Below are 20530 nucleotides of genomic sequence, written 5' to 3'. Positions count from 1 at the left end.
AAGGATCGAACCTGGATCTCCCGCACTGCAGGGAGACTCTTTACCATCTGAGCCACTGAAATTATCAGACTGAGAATCTAAAACAACTATGTGATGTCCAAGGGCAGAAGATGGATTTCTCAGCTCAAAATAGAGAATACACCCTTCTGCTGCCTTTTTTTGGCGTGTGGGGAGGGTGTCTGTTATTGGTCTATCTGGACCCTCAAGGACTGGGCGATGTCTATCCATACTGGAGAGGGTGGAACTTCTTTACTCAGTCGACTGATTCAGATGCTCATCTCTCCTGGAGACACCCTCACAGACACACTCAGAAATAATTTTCTGCCAGCTGTTTGGGCATCCTTAAGCCCAGTCAAGCTGACACAAAAGTCACCATCATAAATCCACTCCTCATCAACTTGATATCTATACACATCTCCTTAATCCTCAAATGAAGACAATAACAAGGTCATCATTCTACCTGACATGATACAGCTCTCCTGGTTACAACTGAAAAGACACTAATCCCTTCCCCAGAAGAGGAGGTGAAGTCCTCCAGGATGTTGACTAGCCTTGTGGTATCACATAACTGGAAAGCTATGATGTACATTTGATGATCCTTAAAGGCTGATATAAAGCTAATACATCTTATGTTACATGATAAGAAAATAAAATAATAAAACAAAGATATTTGCTTAATATGAATATGTATATACACACACATACACAAATGTATTTATAAAATAAGGAGGAAATTCTCATTACAATTACAGTCCTCATTTCTGTAACTGTGTGGTCATGGCTGGTATTTATAACTATCTTTTTCTACTACCCAATCTATATCCCTTTTGTCTTCAAGAAGCACCTCAGCTGGTAATGATTCTTTATTTAGTAAAGTGGCCCAAACCTTCTGGCCTGGATTAGGATGTTGTAGTTTTTCATTGATCTTAATCACAGGGCACAGTACTACTAAGAGAAGCCCTAAGGGACCTGGTGTATTCCAGACAGACTCTCCTGACCTCCACTGTGGAGTAGTACTCGTTTCCCCTGAGGGATCAGGAGCAATGACCCCAGTCAGCACAATAACTCCTTTCCCTGTCTTTTGATTCAAAGGCATGAGGAACCCAAATAACCAGGAGGCGGTCTCAACTTCCAGTTCAGTGGAATCATTGTATCTCCTAATGCATTCATCTCTCTAGAACTAAGACCTTTAGACCAGCAGAACACACAGTTATGGTAAAAGGAAGCAAAAATTTTGTTAGTGGGTCATAGGGATAAAGATGAGTGATGGTACTCTCATTTCAATCCCTTGATTCCTAGATCTGTGAATCCTGACTATTGGAGAAACAGCACCATATACTGGATGCTGATTCAAAGAATATACAGCCTTCTGGAGAAGCTTGACCCAACCTTGCAAAGTATTGCCACCTAGCTGACACTGTAACAGAGTCTTCAAAAGACATCCCACTATTTTATCAAGCTAGCTGCTTTAGGATGGTGGGCAACCATCCTAAGGGCTTCCCTGAAGGCTCAGTTGGTAAAGAATCCAGCTGCAATGCAAGAGACACTGGTTAGATGCCTGGGTTGGGAAGATCTGCTGGAGAAGGGATAGGCTACCCACTCCAGTGTTCTTGGGCTTCCCTTGTAGCTCAGCTGGTAAAGAATCCACCAGCAATGTGGGAGACCTGGGTTCGATCCCTGGATTGGGAAGATCCCCTGGAGAAGGGAATGGCTACCCACTCCAGTATTCTGGCCTGGATAATTCCATGGGCTGTATAATCCATGGGGTCACAAAGAATCAGATACAACTGAGTGACTTTCACTAACTATGCTAAAGTAGTGAATTCCACGAGCCTGGGTCCATTGCCATGGACTTCCTTTGCTGTGAAGTGATTCCTTTGCTGTGAAATGATTTCCTTGATATGAAGCAATATTGTGTGGAATATCATGATGGTGAATAAGGCATTCTCTAAGTCCCCAGATGGTAGTTTTGGCAGAAGCACTGAATGCAGGAAATGCAAATCTGCATCCAGAGTAAGGGTCTGTTTCAGTAAGGACAAAACACTGGCCCTTCCCTGATGGGAGTAGTTCAAAGTAACCAGCCTGCTACCAGGTAAATGACTGGTCACCTGGGAAATGGTGCATTTTGGGCATTCAGCATTGGTTCCAGGTGGTGCAGCAGTAAAGAATCCACCTGCCAGTGCAGAGATGTGGCTTTGATCCCTGGGTCAAGAAGATCTCCTGGAGAAGGAAATGACAACCCACTCCAGTATTCTTGCCTGGAAAGTTTCATGGACAGAGGAGCCTGGCTTGCTACAGACCATGGCGTTGCAAAGAGTCAGACATGACTGACCATGTACGCACATCGTATCACTCTGTCCTGGCATCCTGGGCACTCAGCAGTGGCCATGATCTAGTTGTCCTTGGTGAGTGGAGTCCATGGTATTGAGCCCACTCCTGGTACCAAAATCAATGTTAGGTTCTCCAGAGAAGCATAACCAGCAGTACATATAGACAGAGGTATATAAGAGGAGCTTTATTATAGAAACTGGCTCATATGTAGTTACAGAGGATGAGAAGTACCACAATCTGCCATGTATAAGCTGAAGAGCCAGGAAAGCTGATGGCATAATTTAGTCTGAGTTTGAAGGCCTGACAACCAGGGGAGCTAATGGTGTAAATCCCAATATGAGGACAAAGACCTGAGAACTGGGGGATGTGGGGACCTCTGATGTAAGTCTTGGAAATGAAAGGCTCAAAGGGCTGGAGTAGATGGATTTCACAGTTCAAGAAAAGAAAGTGAGACTCACCCTTTGCCCTTTTTGATTGTATTCAGACCCTCAATAGATTTGATTACCGTGATAATGAATGGTTTGCCTTGGAAATGAACAGAGATCATTCTGTCCGTTTTGAGATTGCATCCAAGTACTGCATTGCAGACTCTTTTCTTGACTATGATGGCTTCTCCATTTCTTCTAAGGAATTCCTGCCCACAGTAGTAGATATAATGGTCATTTGAGTTAAATTCACCCATTCCAGTCCATCTTAGTTCGCTGATTCCTAGAATGTCGATGTTCACTCTTGCCATCTCCTGTTTGACCACTTCCAATTTGCCTTAATTCATGGACCTAACATTCCAGGTTCCTATGCAATATTGCTCTTTACAGCATCAGACCTTGCTTCTATCACCAGTCCCATCCACAACTGGTGTTGTTTTTGCTTTGGCTCCATCCCTTCATTCTTTCTGGAGTTATTTCTCCACTGATCTCCAGTAGCATATTGCGCACCTACTGACCTGGGGAGTTCATCTCTCAATGTCCTATCTTTTTGCCTTTTCATACTCTTCATGGGGTTCTCAAGGCAAGAATACTGAAGTGGTTTGCCATTCCCTTCTCTAGTGGACCACATTCTGTCAGACCTCTCCACTGTGACCCATCCATCTTGGGTGGCCCCACATGGCATGCCTTAGTTTCACTGAGCTATACAAGGCTGTGGTCCACGTGATCAGATTGGCTAGTTGTCTGTGATTGTGGTTTCAGTCTGTCTGCCATCTGATGCCCTCTCTCAGCACCTACCGTCTTACTTGGGTTTCTATTACCTTGGATGTGAGGTATCAAGCTGGTTTTAGAAAAAAACAGAGGAACCAGAGATCAAATTGCCAACATCTGCTCAGTTCAGTTCAGGTCAGTCACTCAGTCTTGTCCGACTCTTTGAGACCCCATGAATCACAGCACGCCAGGCCTCCCTGTCCCTCACCAACTCCCGGAGTTCACTAAGACTCACGTCCATCGAGTCAGTGATGCCATCCAGCCATCTCATCCTCTGTCATGCCCTTCTCCTCCTGCCCCCAATCCCTCCCAGCATCACAGTCTTTTCCAATGAGTCAACTCTTCGCATGAGGTGGCCAAAGTACTGGAGTTTCAGCTTTAGCATCTTTCCTTCCAAAGAAATCCCAGGGCTGATCTCCTTCAGAATGGACTGGTTGGATCTCCTTGCAGTCCAAGGGACTCTCAAGAGTCTTCTCCAACACCACAGTTCAAAAGCATCAATTCTTCGGCGCTCAGCCTTCTTCACAGTCCAACTCTCACATTCATACATGACCACTGGAAAAACCATAGCCTTGACTAGACAGAACTTTGTTGGCAAAGTAATGTCTCTGCTTTTGAATATGCTATCTAGGTTGGTCATAACTTTCCTTCCAAGGAGTAAGCGTCTTTTAATTTCATGGCTGCAGTCACCATCCGCAGTGATTTTGGAGCCCAAAAAATTAAAGTCTGACACTGTTTCCACTGTTTCCCCATCTGTTTCCCATGAAGTGGTGGGACCAGATGCCATGATCTTCGTTTTCTTAATGTTGAGCTTTAAGCCAACTTTTTCACTCTCCACTTTCACTTTCATCAAGAGGCTTTTTAGTTCCTCTTCAATTTCTGCCTTAAGGATGGTGTCATCTGCATATCTGAGGTTATTGATATTCCTCCCGGCAATCTTGATTCCAGCTTGTGCTTCTTCCAGTCCAGCATTTCTCATGATGTACTCTGCATATAGGTTAAATAAGCAGGGTGACAATATACAGCCTTGACATACTCCTTTTCCTATTTGCAACCAGTCTGTTGTTCCACGTCCAGTTCTAACTGTTGCTTCCGACCTGCATACAGATTTCTCAAGAGGCAGGTCAGGTGGTGTGGTATTCCCATCTCTTTCAGAATTTTCCACAGTTTATTGTGATCCACACAGTCAAAGGCTTTGGCATAGTCAATAAAGCAGAAATAGATGTTTTTCTGGAACTCTCTTGCTTTTTCCATGATCCAATGGATGTTGGCAATTTGATCTCTGGTTCCTCTCCCTTTTCTGAAACCAGCTTGAACATCAGGAAGTTCACGATTCACATATTGCTGAAGCATGGCTGGATCATCAAAAAAGCAAGAGAGTTCCAGAAAAACATCTACTTCTGCTTTATTGACTATGCTAAAGCCTTTGACTGTGTGAATCACAGCAAACTGTGGAAAATTCTTAAAGAGATGGGAATACCAGACCACCTGACCTGCCTCCTGAGACAAGAAGCATCGGTTAGAACTGGACATGGAACAGACTGGTTCCAAATAGGAAAAGGAGTACGTCAAGGCTGTATACTGTCACCCTGCTAATTTAACTTATATGCAGAGTACATCATGAGAAACGCTGGGCTGGAGGAAGCACAAGTTGGAATCAAGATTGTGGGGAGAAATATCAATAACTTCAGATATGCAGATGACACCACCCTTATGGCAGAAAGTGAAGAAGAACTAAAGAGCCTCTTGATGAAAGTGAAAGAGGAGAGTGAAAAAGTTGGCTTAAAGCTCAACATTCAGAAAATTAAGATCATGGCATCTGGCCCCATCACTTCATGGCAAATAGGTGGGGAAACAGTGGCTGACTTTATTTTGCTGGGCTCCAAAATCACTGCAGATGGTGACTGCAGCCATGAAATTAAAAGACGCTTGCTCCTTGGAAGGAAAGTTATGACCAACCTAGACAGCATATTCAAAAGCAGAGACATTACTTTGCCAACAAAAGTCCATCTAGTCAAAGCTATGGTTTTTCCAGTGGTCATGTATGGATGTGAGAGTTGGACTATAAAGAAAGCTGAGTGCCAAAGAATTGATGCTTTTGAAGTGTGGTGTTGGAGAAGACTCTTGAGAGTCCCTTGGACTGCAAGAAGATCCAACCAGTCCATCCTAAAGGAGATCAGTCCTGGGTGTTCATTGGCGGGACTGATGTTGAAGCTGAAACTCCAATCCTTTGGCCACCTGATGTGAAGAGCTGACTCATTTGAAAAGACTCTGATGCTGGGAAAGATTGAGGTCAGGAGGAGAAGGGGATGACAGAGGATGAGATGGTTGGATGGCATCACCGACACAATGGACATAGGTTTGGGTGGACTCTGGGAGTTGGTGATGGAATGGGAGGCCTGGCGTACTGGGGTTCATGGGGTCGCAAGGAGTCGGACACGACTGAGTGTCTGAACTAAGCTGAACAATAGATTTGATAATTCTTGTCTGTGTTGATAAGTAAAAGTGAAAGTCGCTCAGTCATGTCCAACACTTTGTGACCCCATGGACTGTATAGTTGATGGAATTCTCCAGGCCAGAATACTGAAATGGGTAGTCATTCCCTTCTCCAGGGGATCTTCCCAACCCATGGATCAAACCCAGGTCTCCCTCATTGCAGGTGGCTTCTTTACTAGCTGAGCCACCAGGTAAGCCCAAGAATACTGGAGTGGGTAGCCTATCCCTTCTCCAGCAGATCTTCCCAACCCAGGAGTCAAACTGGAGTCTCCTGCATTGCAGGTGGATACTTTACCAGCTGAGTTACCAGGGAAGCCCATGTTAATAAGGGTAGCTCTTTATTTACTGTACTGATTTAGATGCTAGTGTCTTCCAGAAATACCTTCACAGACACACCAGAAATTATTATTTACCAGCTTATCTGGGATCCCTTAGCCCAGTCAAGTTGACACATAAAATTAACCATCAGATCAGATCAGATCAGATCAGTCGCTCAGTCGTGTCCGACTTTTTGCGACCCCATGAATCGCAGCACGCCAGGCCTCCCTGTTCCTCACCAACTCCCGGAGTTCACTAAGACTCACGTCCATCGAGTCAGTGATGCCATCCAGCCATCTCATCCTCTGTCTTCCCCTTCTCCTCCTGCCCCCAATCCCTCCCAGCATCACAGTCTTTTCCAATGAGTCAACTCTTCGCATGAGGTGGCCAAAGTACTGGAGTTTCAGCTTTAGCATCTTTCCTTCCAAAGAAATCCCAGGGCTGATCTCCTTCAGAATGGACTGGTTGGATCTCCTTGCAGTCCAAGGGACTCTCAAGAGTCTTCTCCAACACCACAGTTCAAAAGCATCAATTCTTCGGCGCTCAGCCTTCTTCACAGTCCAACTCTCACATTCATACATGACCACTGGAAAAACCATAGCCTTGACTAGACAGAACTTTGTTGGCAAAGTAATGTCTCTGCTTTTGAATATGCTGTCTAGGTTGGTCATAACTTTCCTTCCAAGGAGTAAGCGTCTTTTAATTTCATGGCTGCAGTCACCATCCGCAGTGATTTTGGAGCCCAAAAAATTAAAGTCTGACACTGTTTCCACTGTTTCCCCATCTGTTTCCCATGAAGTGGTGGGACCAGATGCCATGATCTTCGTTTTCTTAATGTTGAGCTTTAAGCCAACTTTTTCACTCTCCACTTTCACCTTCATCAAGAGGCTTTTTAGTTCCTCTTCACTTTCTGTCATAAGGGTGGTGTCATCTGCATATCTGAGGTTATTGATATTCCTCCCGGCATTCTTGATTCCAGCTTGTGCTTCTTCCAGTCCAGCATTTCTCATGATGTACTCTGCATATAGGTTAAATAAGCAGGGTGACAATATACAGCCTTGACATACTCCTTTTCCAATTTGGAACCCGTCTGTTGTTCCATGTCCAGTTCTAACTGTTGCTTCCTGACCTGCGTACAGATTTCTCAAGAGGCAGATGAGGTGGTCTGGTATTCCCATCTCTTTCAGAATTTTCCACAGTTTATTGTGATCCACACAGTCAAAGGCTTTGGCATAGTCATAAAGCAGAAATAGATGTTTTTCTGGAACTCTTTTGCTTTTTCCATGATCCAGCGGATGTTGGCAATTTGATCTCTGGTTCCTCTCCCTTTTCTGAAACCAGCTTGAACATCAGGAAGTTCACGGTTCACATATTGCTGAAGCCTGACTTGGAGAATTTTGAGCATTACTTTACTAGCATGTGAGATGAGTGCAATTGTGCGGTAGTTTGAGCATTCTTTGACATTGCCTTTCTTTGGGATTAGAATGAAAACTGACCTTTTCCAGTCCTGTAGCCACTGCTGAGTTTTCCAAATTTGCTGGCATATTGAGTGCAGCACTTTCACAGGATCATCTTTCAGGATTTGGAAGAGCTCAACTGGAATTCCATTGGTCCACTGGAGAAGGGAATGACAAACCACTTCAGTATTCTTGCCTGAGAACCCCATGAACAGTATGAAAAGGTAAAATGATAGGATACTGAAAGAGAAATTCCCCAGGTCAGTAGGTGCCCAATATGCTACTGGAGATCAGTGGAGAAATAACTCCAGAAAGAATGAAGGGATGGAGCCAAAGCAAAAACAATACCCAGCTGTGGATGTCACTGGTGATAGAAGCAAGGTCTGATGCTGTAAAGAGCAATATTGCATAGGAACCTGGAGTGTCAGGTCCATGAATCAAGGCAAATTGGAAGTGGTCAAACAAGAGATGGCAAGAGTGAATGTCGACATTCTAGGAATCAGCCAACTGAAATGGACTGGAATGGGTGAATTTAACTCAGATGACCATTATATCTACTACTGTGGGCAGGAATCCCTCAGAAGAAATGGAGTGGCCATCATGGTCAACAAAAGAGTCCAAAATGCAGTACTTGGATGCAATCTCAAAAACGACAGAATGATCTCTGTTCATTTCCAAGGCAAACCATTCAATATCACAGTAAAATTAACCATAATAAGTGCTTATTTGGGGAGAAAATTATACTGGAAATCTCTATCTTCCACCTAATTTTTCTGTGAATGTAAAACTGCTCTAAAAGGTTTATTAATCAAAAATAAAAACCAAGCACACACAGATAACACCATAGCAAAGACATTAGCCTCCCAACACGATGGGGAGACAGGTTGTATAGTTTACCCAATAAACAGAACCCCACAAAGATGTATCAGAATCTGTGATTACTCCTCTGATTGTCTAAAGTGTAGCGTTATCAACAACAACAAAAAGAGAAGAATACAGAGAGGCAGAAGCCCATGACTCAGAAAAAGAGCAATCAATAGAAATTGACTCTTAAGTGGGCTAGATGTTGGATTTAGCAAAGACTTCAAAGCAGCTATCATAAATATGTTGAAAGAATTAAAGGAAATAGTTCAAAGAATTAAAAGAAATAATTTTGAAAATTATTTAGTAAATATGAAATCTTTATATTTTTATAGAGAAATATAAACTGCTTTAAAAAAAACTAGCTAAAATGGAAATTCTGGAGTTTTAAGATATAGTAACTTATAAAAAATGTGTTAATGGTCTCAACATCAGCTTTGAGATAGCAGAAAAGATAGTTCAGTTCAGTTCAGTCGCTCAGTCGTGTCCTACTCTTTGCGACCCCATGGACTGTAGCCCGCCAGGCTCCTCCATCCATGGGATTCTCCAGGCAAGAATACTGGAGTGGGTTGCCATTTCCTTTTCCAGGGGAATCTTCCCAACCCAGGGGTTGAACCCAGGTCTCCCACACTGCAGGCAGAGGCTTTAACCTCTGAGCTACCAGGGAAGCCCAGAAAAGATAGAGGTAGCTCAAAAGCAGGTCACTAGAGATGATCCAATTAAAAGAATAGCAAGATAGAATAGGCAATACTGAAGAGAAATGAGAGCATCAGATATCTGTGTGACAACAGCAGGGGTATACACTCACATAGTGGGAGCTCCATAAGGAGAGGAAAAAGAAGGCAGAAAATCATCTAGAGAAATCATGGCCCCGAAGTTCCCAAATTTGATAAAAATGTTATCCACAGATCTGAAAGTCTCAATGCCAAGTAAGGTAAGCACAAATAAAACCACAGTTGCACATGTAGTCAAATTTTTGAATGACAAAAAGAAAATCTTAAAAGCAGCAATGGAAAAACAACTATTTACAGGAGAACAGTAATATGATTAATGGTTGATTTTTCATCAGATAAATTAAGGCTAGAAGGCAGTGGGAAATACTGCAGTAAAATTCAGCCAAGAATTGTACATCCCACAAAACTATCCTTCAGAAATAAAGGTGAGATAAAGACATTTCTGGGTAAAAAAATCAGGATTTATTGGTAGCAGCCTTGTCATAAAAGAAACACTAAAGGAAACCCTCAGGCTGAAAGAAAATGACAGCAGATGGTAAGTCATCCACAGAAAGGAATGGAATTGGAACTGATAAGTATGGAGGGAAATACAATAGATTATATTCACATACACAAATATTCGTCAGCTTGTGAATGTGTAAACAAATGTCATATATCCATATGATAGAAAAATACTCATTTAGAAAAAGGAGTGAAGTACTAACTCATACAACAACATGGATGAACCTCAAAACAGCATGCTACATGAAAGAATCAGCTTGAAAAGACTACCTATTGTGTGATCACATCATGTATCATGGTTACATAACTATTACAGACTGTATAATTACAATGGGTGAATGTGTGTTATACAGTTTATACCTAAATACAGTGGCTAAAAAATGTTAGTGCCTGTTCCCAAGTGATGTATATGGAGATAATTTTCATTTTCTTTTTGCTTCTCTGCATTTTGTAGATTGATTACAAAAATATCTATTATGTTTGGAATAAAAGACATCATTGGAAGTAAAATTTTAAACAATAACAACTGTAAATTTAAAATTCTTTTAAAATCAAAACTCACTCTCTCCACACACATACTCTCAACAGGAACCCCAACAAATGGCAATCTCTGTAAGACTTTAAATAAAAATATAGTCTTCCATTGCACAGGAGAGTTTAATTTGTGGTTATTTTAGGTCTTAGAATAAGACTGTTCAGACATAAGCTTTCTTTTCCTACAGAAAATCCATGCATTTCATCAAAAAATAAAATTAGAACTTCATCTGATGCCATCAAACTGTATCTCAGACTGTTTGAAGCTTTTATGAGTCCTGGAAAGAGGACAGCTATGGGCTGTCTAATTGATTGAGCCAAAGTTGAAATTAGACACTTGTAAAGGTTAGCATATTGCCTTAAATAATTGTTTCCCTTTTATGCAGATGCTGTTGGGCTGTATTTTATGAAAAGCATCACTGCATATCAAACAACATTAGGCCCAGAGGATTATGAAACACTGACAACTGTTGAAGAATTTTGCAAATGGCTTGTTCAAAATGGGGAAAAGCGGGTAAATATTATCAACTCACAAATGTAATTGCTAGATTGTTTGTTAGATGGAGGCAACCTTTTTCATTTCATAATTCAGAAAGTCCGATGCTGTAAAGAACAATATTGCATAGGAACCTGGAATGTTAGATCCATGAATCAAGGTAAATTGGCAGTTGTCAAACAGGAGATGGCAAGAGTGAACACTGACATTTTAGGACTCCGTGAACTAAAATGGACCAGAACAGATGAATTTAATTCAGATGACCATTATATCTACTACTGTGGGCAAGAATCGATTTGGAAGAAATGGAGTAGCCTTCATAGGCAACAAGAGTCTGAAAGGCAGTACTTGGGTGCAGTCTCAAAAATGACAGAATGATCTCTGTTTCCAAGGCAAACCATTCAATATCACAGTAATCCAAGTCTATGCCCCAACCACTAATGCTGAAGAAGCTGAAGTTGAATGGTTCTATATGAAGACCTACTGAGCTGAGCACCGAAGAATTGATGCTTTTGAATGGTCGTGTTGGAAAAGACTCTTGAGACTCCCTTGGACTGCAAGGAGGTCCAACCAGTCCATCCTAAAGGAGATCAGTCCTGAGTGTTCATTGGAAGGACTGATGTTGAAACAAACTCCAATACTTTGGCCACCTGAGGCAAAGAGTTGACTCATTTGGAAAGACCCTGATGCTGGGAAAGATTGAGGGAGGGAGGGGAAGGGAGTGACAGAGGATGAGATGGTTGGATGGCATCACCGACTTGATAGACATGAGTCTGGGTAAACTCTGGGAGTTGGTGATGGACAGGGAGGCTTGGCATGCTGTGGTCTGTGGGGTTGCAAAGAGTCGGACATGACTGAACTGAACTGATGGAGACCTATGAGACCTTCTAGAACTAACACCAAAAAAAGATGTCCTTTTCATCATAGGGGACTAGAATGCAAAAGTAGGAAGTCAAGAAACACCTGGAGTAATAGGCAAATTTGGCCTTGGAGTACAAACAAAGCAGGGCAAAGGCTAACAGAGTTTTGCCAAGAGAACGCACTGGTCATAGCAAACACCCTCTTCCAACAACACAAGAGATGACTCTCTACATGGACATCACCAGATGGTCAATATCAAAATCAGATTGATAATATTCTTTGCAGCCAAAGATGGAGAAGCTCTATACAGTCAGCAAAAACAAGACTGGGAGATGACTGTGGCTCAGATCATGACTCCTTATTGCAAAATTCAGACTTAAATTGAAGAAAGTATGGAAAACCACTGGGCTTCTCTGGTGGCTCAGCTGGTAAAGAATCCATCTGCAATCTGGAGACCTGCATTCAATCCCTGGGTTGGGAAAATCCCCTGGAGAAGGGCATGGAAACCTACTCTAGTATTATGGCCTGGAGAATTCCATGGACTGTTTAGCCCATGGGGTTGCAAAGAGTCAGACACGACTGAGTGACTTTCACTTCTTCTAGGGAAAACTACTAGGCCATTCAGGTATGACCTAAATCAAATCTCTTATGATTATACAGTGGAAGTGACAAATAGATCAGGGGATTAGATCTGATAGACACAGTGTCTGAAGAACTATGGATGGAAGTTCATAACATTGTACGGATGTTTGGTGGTGATCAAAACCATCCCCAAGAAAAAGAAATGCAAAAAGGCAAAATGGCTGTCTGAGGAGGCCTTAAAGTTTGCTGAGAAAAGAAGAGAAGTGAAAGGCAAAGGAGAAAAGGAAAGATATACCCATCTGAATGCAGAGTTCCAAAGAATAGAAAGGAGAGATAAGAAAGCCTTCCTAAGTGAACAGTGCAAAGAAATAGAGGAAAACAATAGAATGGGAAAGACTAGAGATCTCTTCAAGAAAATTAGAGATACCAAGGGAATATTTCATGCAATCAGATCAGATCAGATCAGTCGCTCAGTCGTGTCCGACTCTTTGCGACCCCATGAATCGCAGCACGCCAGGCCTCCCTGTCCCTCACCAACTCCCGGAGTTCACTGAGACTCACGTCCATCGAGTCAGTGATGCCATCCAGCCATCTCATCCTCTGTCGTCCCCTTCTCCTCCTGCCCCCAATCCCTCCCAGCATCACAGTCTTTTCCAGTGAGTCAACTCTTCGCATGAGGTGGCCAAAGTACTGGAGTTTCAGCTTCAGCATCATTCCCTCCAAAGAAATCCCAGGGCCGATCTCCTTCAGAATGGAGTGGTTGGATCTCCTTGCAGTCCAAGGGACTCTCAAGAGTCTTCTCCAACACCACAGTTCAAAAGCATCAATTCTTCGGCGCTCAGCCTTCTTCACAGTCCAACTCTCACATCCATACATGACCACAGGAAAAACCATAGCCTTGACTAGACGGACCTTTGTTGCAAAGATGGGCACAATAAAGAACAGAAATGGTATGGACCTAACACAGCAGAAGATATTAAGAAGAGGTGGCAAGAATACACAGAAGAACTATACAAAAAAGATCTTAATGACACAGATAAGCATGATGGTGTGATCACTCACCTAGAGCCAGATTTCCTGGAGTGCAAAATCAAGTGGGCCTTAGGAAGCATCACTACAAACAAAGCTAGTGGAGGTAATGGAATTCCAGCTGAACTATTTGAAATCCTAAAAGATGATGCTGTTGGCACCCAATATGCCAGCAAATTTTGAAAACTTAGCAGTGGCCACAGGACTGGAAAAGGTCAGTTTTCATTCCAATCTCAAAGAAAGTCAATGCCAAAGAATGTTCAAACTACTGCACAATTGCACTCATTTCACATGCTAACAATGGCAACCCACTCCAGTGTTCTTGCCTGGAGAATCCCAGGGATGGGGGAGCCTGGTGGGCTACCATCTATGGGGTTGCACAGGGTTGGACACGACTGAAGCGACTTAGCATCAGCAGCAGCAGCACACGCTAACAAAGTGAAAGTGAAGTGAAGTCACTCAGTCATGTCCAACTCTTTGCGACCCCATGGACTGTAGCTTACCAGGCTCCTCAGTCCATGGAATTCTCCAGGCAAGAGTACTGGAGTGGGTTGCCATTTCCTTCTCCAGGGGATCTTCCCAACCCAGGGATTGACCAGGTCTCCCCCTTTGCAGGCAGATGCTTTACCGTCTGAGCCACTAGGGAAGCCCACACTCTAACAAAGTAATGCTCAAAATTCTCAAAGCGATGCTTCAACATTACATGAACTGAGAACTTCCAGATGTTCAAGCTGGATTTAGAAAAGGCAGAGGAACCAGAGATCAAATTGCCAACATCTGTTGGATCATAGAAAAAGGAAGAGAATTCCAGAAAAACATCTACTTCTGCTTCACTGACTACGCTAAAGCCTTTGATACACAACAAACGGTAGAAATTCTTCAAGAGATGAGAATATCAGACTACCTTACCTGCCTCCTGATAAAATTGTATGCTAGCCAAGAAGCAGCCATTAGAACTGGACATGGAACAACAGACTAATTCCCAATTGGGAAAGGTGTACGTCAAAGCTGTATATTGTCACCCTTCTTATTTAACTTCTATACAGAGTACATCATGTGAAATGCTAGGCTGGATGAAACATAAGCTGGAATCAAGATTGCCAGGAGAAACATCAATAACCTCAGATATGCAGTTGACACCACTCTTATGGAAGAAAGCGAAGAGGAACTAAAGAGCCTCTTGATGAAAGTGAAAAAGGAGAGTGAAAAAGCTGGCTTAAAACTCAACATTCACAAAACTAAGATTATGGCACCCCATCCCATCATTTCATGGCAAATAGATGGGCAAACAATGGAAACAGTGACAGATTTATTTTCTTGGGCTCCAAAATCACTGCAGATGGTGACTGCAGCCATGAATTTAAAAGACACTTGCTCCTTGGAAGAAAAGCTATGACCAACCTAGACAGCTTATTAAAAAGCAGAGACATTACTTTGTCAACAAAGGTCCGTCAGGTCAAAGCTATGGTTTTTCCAGTAGTCATGTATGGATGTGAGAGTTGGACCATAAGGAAAGCTGAGTGCTGAAGAGTTGATGCTTTTGAACTGTGGTGTTGACGAACACTCTTGAGAGTCCCTTGGACTACAAGGAGATCAAACCAGTCAGTCCTAAAGGAAATCAGTCCTGAATATTCACTGAAAGGACTGATGCTGAAGCTGAAGCTCCTTTACTTTGGCTACCTGATGTGAAGAACTGACATTAGAAAAGACCTTGATGCTGGAAAGCTTGAAGGCAGTAGGCGGAGAAGATAACAGAGGACAAGATGGTTGCATGGCATCATCGACTTAATGGAAGTGAGTTTGAGCAAACTCCAGGAGATGGTGAAGGATAGGGAAGCCTGGCATGCTGCAGTTCATGGGGTTTCAAACAGTCAGACATGACAGAGTGACTGAGCAACAACATTCAGAAACGGAAGCTCAGAGGGGCTCAGGTAATCCCAGGAATAAAAATAGGGCTGGTGCAGCTTGCAATATTAGCCAGGAAAAAAATAAGGCTGGTGCATGTTGCAATATTAGTTTTTTTTTTTAAGTATTTTTCCTGTATCTTGAAATATGAGCCCCTTCAAATCCAGGACACATATAATCTCTAGTCCTGTAAATTTAATATTTTAAGTCAAAATGGGCTTTCATCTTTAGATATAGCTAAGTGTTTTGTTTTTTTTTTTTTAACTCTTGATATATTATTTCCTTCTCAGTTTCTGGTCTTCAGCTCCTTATTGACCAAACTTTTTTTTTCACATTAAAAAGAGTTATAGCCGTCAAAAGAAGCTTTTGATCACTGACCTTTTTACTTAGAAGTCCGATGAGTCTAAACTCTTACTCAAAAACTTTGGACCTGAACTTAATATACTGAGTTTAGCATGAAGGCGATGAAGACCTCTATTTGTCATGAGATACCACATGACTTTGATCTGACCAAGTCAACTCTTTATTCTTTGTCAGGCATGTGAAGAAACAGTATAGATCTGACATGATCTTGTTGGCCATGTGACAACCAGTTTATGAATAGGGTGCTAGGCACATAATAGGAAAGGTTTTTTTTTGTTTTTGTTTTTTTCAAGGAATGAAGAAAACACTTCTTTTATTTCACACTTGAACATTTTTATAAATGATGACATTTTCTTTAGTTCTATTAATTGCCACTCATAGAGGCAAAAAACATGGTGACGATTTGCAATGTTTTCTGTTATTTTTACAATGGCCTTGGGATTTTCTGTTGGTTTGGAAGATTAACGTGAGCTAGCAAAGCCACAGGTGTATCTAATATTTTAATTTAGTTTCCATGGTGTGAAGGCACTTGGTCAGAATCTCATAGCTTATTCTTGTTAGGTTCTGATACAGTGAACATCATGACTTTGTGATAAGACACCAATATCAATGCCTAACAGCTCTCTGCTTCTAACCACATGTACAAATCTCCTAGAGAGAGATACAGAAGCATTTGCATGCCAGCCAGGTGGCTCTGAATCTAAACTACAGGCAGGACTGTGGACAGATCACCTTTACTACTAGGAAATTAGCTCGACGAGGGCAAGGGTTTTTGTTTTGTTTACTGCTGTGTCCTCAGTGCCTGAAACGGTAACTGGTACATAGTAGGTGCTCAATAACTTGAATTACTTTGCTGAATTTCATAACACACTTCCCGTGGGATGTGCGTATGTGCTAAGTCACTTCAGTTCGACTTCAGTGTCTGACTCTTTGCAACCCTATGGACTGTAGCCCACCAGGCTTCTCTGTCCATGGGATTCTCCAGGCAAGAATACTGGAGTGGGTTGCCATGCCTTCCTCCAGGGGATCTTCCTGACCCAGGGTCTCCTACCTCTCCTGCATTGGCAGGTGGGTTCTTTACCACTACTGCCACCTGAAACCGAGGCCCCAAAGAAACTGATCTCAGGGAGACAGCAGTGAGCAGTCCTGAAGAGAGACCTTAGTTCCCTGCCCAGGAATTGAACGTGGGTAGCCTGGATGAAAACCAGGAATCCTAGCTACTAGACCATCAGGGATAATTCCATTTTAAAAGGAGCTTTTTCTTCCACCCTTCAAGCCTGAGATGAGACCCTCAGCCTGTTCTAGAGGACCATCACAGAAACTCAGAAGATTTAGGAATTATGTTCCCTTGAAAAATAATTTTTTTTTTTCAAATAGAAGTTTAATCTGCCACTGATAAAAAATAAACAAGATCCACTAGCCAGAACTGCCATCTTCCAGGCTGAGAGTATCTCAGGCTTGAGAACAGGAGAAAAAGCTCCTTTTAAAATGGAATTGTTGACACTATTTTATCTTAGTATATTGAGTACAATTTATTTTCAACAAAAATATATGTGTGTGTATATTTATATATGTATTGACTATATAAAATGTTGTCTATTACACACATATACACACACACATAATTTTTTAAAGAGAGTGCAATAAAGCAAATGTTGCAAAATAATTGCCAGTTGGTGAATCTGGGTGAAAATATTTTGTGTATTTATTCTACTATTCTTTCAGGTTTTCCGAAGGTTTGAAAACTTTCTTTAAAAGTCATTAAAAATAAAAAAGAGCAAGGGCTTGGGACTTCCTGGTGGTCCAGTGGTTAAGACTTCTCATTCTATTTCAGGGGGTGCCAGATCGATCCCTCATCAGGGAGCAAAGATCCCACACGCCTTGTGGCCAAAAAACCAAAACATAAAACAGAAACAATATTGTAACAAATTCAATAAAGACTTTAAAATTGTCCCCATTTAAAAAAAAAAAAAAAGAGCAAGGGCTATGGAATTCAGACTGGCTGGTTTGAATCTTGACACTGCTGACTGTAGGCTGTGTGAGCTCAAGCAAGATCCTTTGCCTTTATTAGTTTCCATTCCTACATCTAAAAAAGAGTATAATAACATTTCTCTGTTGTAGGGTAGTCATAGAGATGAAATAACATTGTCCATGTGAATTAACTACTATAATTAATTATAAGCTTGGAACCTCAACTCTTCTAGGTAATGGAAACATTACCTAGATGACATATCACACCCGACTGACTGATCCTGGTGGGTTGTGCCATTGTGGGGTAGGATGCCTCCTGTAGAGAACAATACAACCAGCATGCTCCTTCAGAATTGCCAGGCGAATTAAATGTATGTATTTTTTTTAATCCCCTAGGAGGCTTATAGACTGCTAAAGGCTTCATTGAGATCTCAGGTCATCAGCTATGGTGACTGTAGTGAAAAAGTGGCTGAAACACTTTATAACATGGGCAAGATCTGCTTTGCCAAAGGAGAGCTCAGAAAGGCAGTTCAACTACTAAGGAAGGTAAATACTGGCTGGTTTTGTTACATTTGCTCCCAAGCCTGTAAGCACAATGTGAGGGGAGGGATGTGTGTGTGTGTGTATTTTCCCTTTGCTTCCTTTTCTCTCGCCTTCCTTCCTTCCTTCTCTCTTTTTCAAAGTAAAGTGTTCTCTTTTGAATATTCTCCACATTGTTAGATGTGCTGAGGAAGAATATGACTATAGAAACTTTTATTGTGTCCATGCCTGGACCAGAGTCTTAAAAGAGTAACACTCTAATCCTGAAATCTTGGTATGTCAGCAGCAGAATCTTGAGGAAGGACTCGAGGTTGTGTTAGAACAAGGAACACTTTGTACAGCCATCCTTACTCAAGTACTGATTCCTAGGATCCTAGAAGTTTATTCCCTAGTAGTAGGATGTGGCAAGAGGTGTGACTAACAGTTGTTCAACCAGTCAGCTTACTAACAGACCAAGCTTAAGACTTAGTAACATTAGTAGTGATGTCTCTACTTAAAACCCAGCTTTGTTCAATGTCAGAGGAAAAGTTAGTATAAATCAGCTAATATTCATGAAAGTGAAAGTGAAAGTTACTCAGTCATGTCCAACTCTTTGTGACCTCATGGAGTATACAGTCCATGAAATTCTCCAGGCCAGAATACTGGAGTGGGTAGCCTTTCCTTTCTCCAGGGCAGAGTCAAAAGCAGTCCACACATGTATATTGCCAAATGTCAGGACTGGATACATTTTATCTCCTTTCAGGTTAACTAAATGTAATCAGAAAATACGTATTAAAATAGTAAGTAACAGAAGAAAGGGGGCTTCATTTTGAAGGTTAAGGGAAAACAAAAACCCTGTGAAAATATAAGGTCACAACAACTTCTTCAGGGAAGGATAAACACATGGCTGGCAGCTCTGTCATGGAATCATAAACCTGTAAGAAGAGAAAACTTTAAAATGAATGGATCACAGTTTGAGGCCAAAAGATGAGATGAAATTAAATTTTTAAGGGTGAATTAAGGAATTTCAGGAAAACAAATTTGAAACAATTCAATCCGGATTGAAAATATTGAAGAGAATCTTAACATGCTGAGTGTTGTTGAGCAATATTCCCCAAATCTAGGATTGCAACAGAACAAAACAAATTTGTAAAACAAAATAAAAATGAAACAGAAAACAGATTCCTGAGTCCCACCCTATTAAATCAGATATTCTAAGACTGGTGTCCAGAATCTGTATTTTTAATCCTTTTTAGCTAGAGAATTCTAATTTATTTCTGAAGAGAGACTGTAATATCAGTACTTGAAATAGAAACAGTAATTAAAGAAATCATTGAAGATAATTTTTATGAATCATAAAAGACCACATTTTAAGGGTTTGCTTACCATATTCCACACAAAATCAATGAAAGGAGAGCCCCAGCTAGATCTTACCTAGCAATGAAGGCTCTGCCCTCCATTTGGAATAGGGATTCAACCTGAATCTTTGTTTGGATGCCAGACATTGTGTATTTTACATTGCTGAGTATTGGATATTTTTGTGTTCCTGTAAGTATTCTTGAACTTTGTTCTGGAATTCAGTCAAATTACTTTGTTGTGAAATTTTGTTACACTAGAGTTTGGTCCTTTTAGATCTTGCTTTTAAGATTTGTTAGATGGGACAAGGGCTCATTTAGTCAAGGGCTGTTTATCCCCCATTTCTGAAACAAAAGTGTCAGTACCTCTGAGTAGCCCACCCGGTGCTCCACGACAACGTGGCTTTCCAGTCTGGCTGGTGGGAACAGGCATTGTACCTGACTGTATGTAAACACTGCCCTGTTCCCTCTGGGACCTGCAGATGATTCTTTTCTTAAGCCTTGGGCAATTTTTACATGTCTGTGTTAATCAGTACTCTCCTGAATACAGTTATCCCTCTGTGTCTGTGGGGGATTGGTTCTAGGACTCCCCACCCACCCTCTTCGCCAACACCAAAGTCTGCAGATGCTCAGTCTCTAGTATAAAATGGTGTAGTACAGTCAGCCCCACTGTACCTGCAGGTTCCCAGACTGTGGGTCAGCTATATTTGAAGGGGATAATCGGCAGATACAGATATTCTTTTTCTGTGCAGCTGTCTCTCCTCTGTTACTCTGCCCTAAGAATCTTCTGAGAGTCTGAGCTCCATATCCTCAATTCAGGACGCTTGCTGAGCTCCACTTTCCTGCATCAAAGCTTGGAGAGGCTCTCACAGTAGTAATCTGGGGAAGTCCTAGGGTTTACTTCACTAGTTGTCCCTCTCTCAGGAACACCGCCTTTTGTTGCCCGATGTTCACTGTCTTGAAGATCGTTTCAAATATATTTTGTCTACTTTTTCTTTTTGATTGTTTCATTTGGGAGGGT

At 41.7% G+C, this 20530-nt stretch overlaps 1 protein-coding gene across 1 annotated transcript in view; it reads left to right on the top strand.

Annotated features, from left to right (window-relative positions):
- TTC23L (tetratricopeptide repeat domain 23 like) overlaps positions 1 to 20530 on the top strand; it is a 68119-nt gene that overhangs the window by 35251 nt on the left and 12338 nt on the right. Inside the window, exons 9-10 of the mRNA XM_027520166.1 lie at positions 10815 to 10942; positions 18032 to 18181. Of these exons, the coding sequence (XP_027375967.1) occupies positions 10815 to 10942; positions 18032 to 18181 (278 nt within the window). The remainder of the gene's footprint in view (positions 1 to 10814; positions 10943 to 18031; positions 18182 to 20530) is intronic.

The sequence above is a fragment of the Bos indicus x Bos taurus genome, chromosome 20, assembly GCF_003369695.1.
Source record: "Bos indicus x Bos taurus breed Angus x Brahman F1 hybrid chromosome 20, Bos_hybrid_MaternalHap_v2.0, whole genome shotgun sequence".
NCBI classification, from domain to species: domain Eukaryota; kingdom Metazoa; phylum Chordata; class Mammalia; order Artiodactyla; family Bovidae; genus Bos; species Bos indicus x Bos taurus.
Note: the sequence above shows the minus strand (reverse complement) of the source record. Positions and strands in the feature narration are given on the sequence as shown.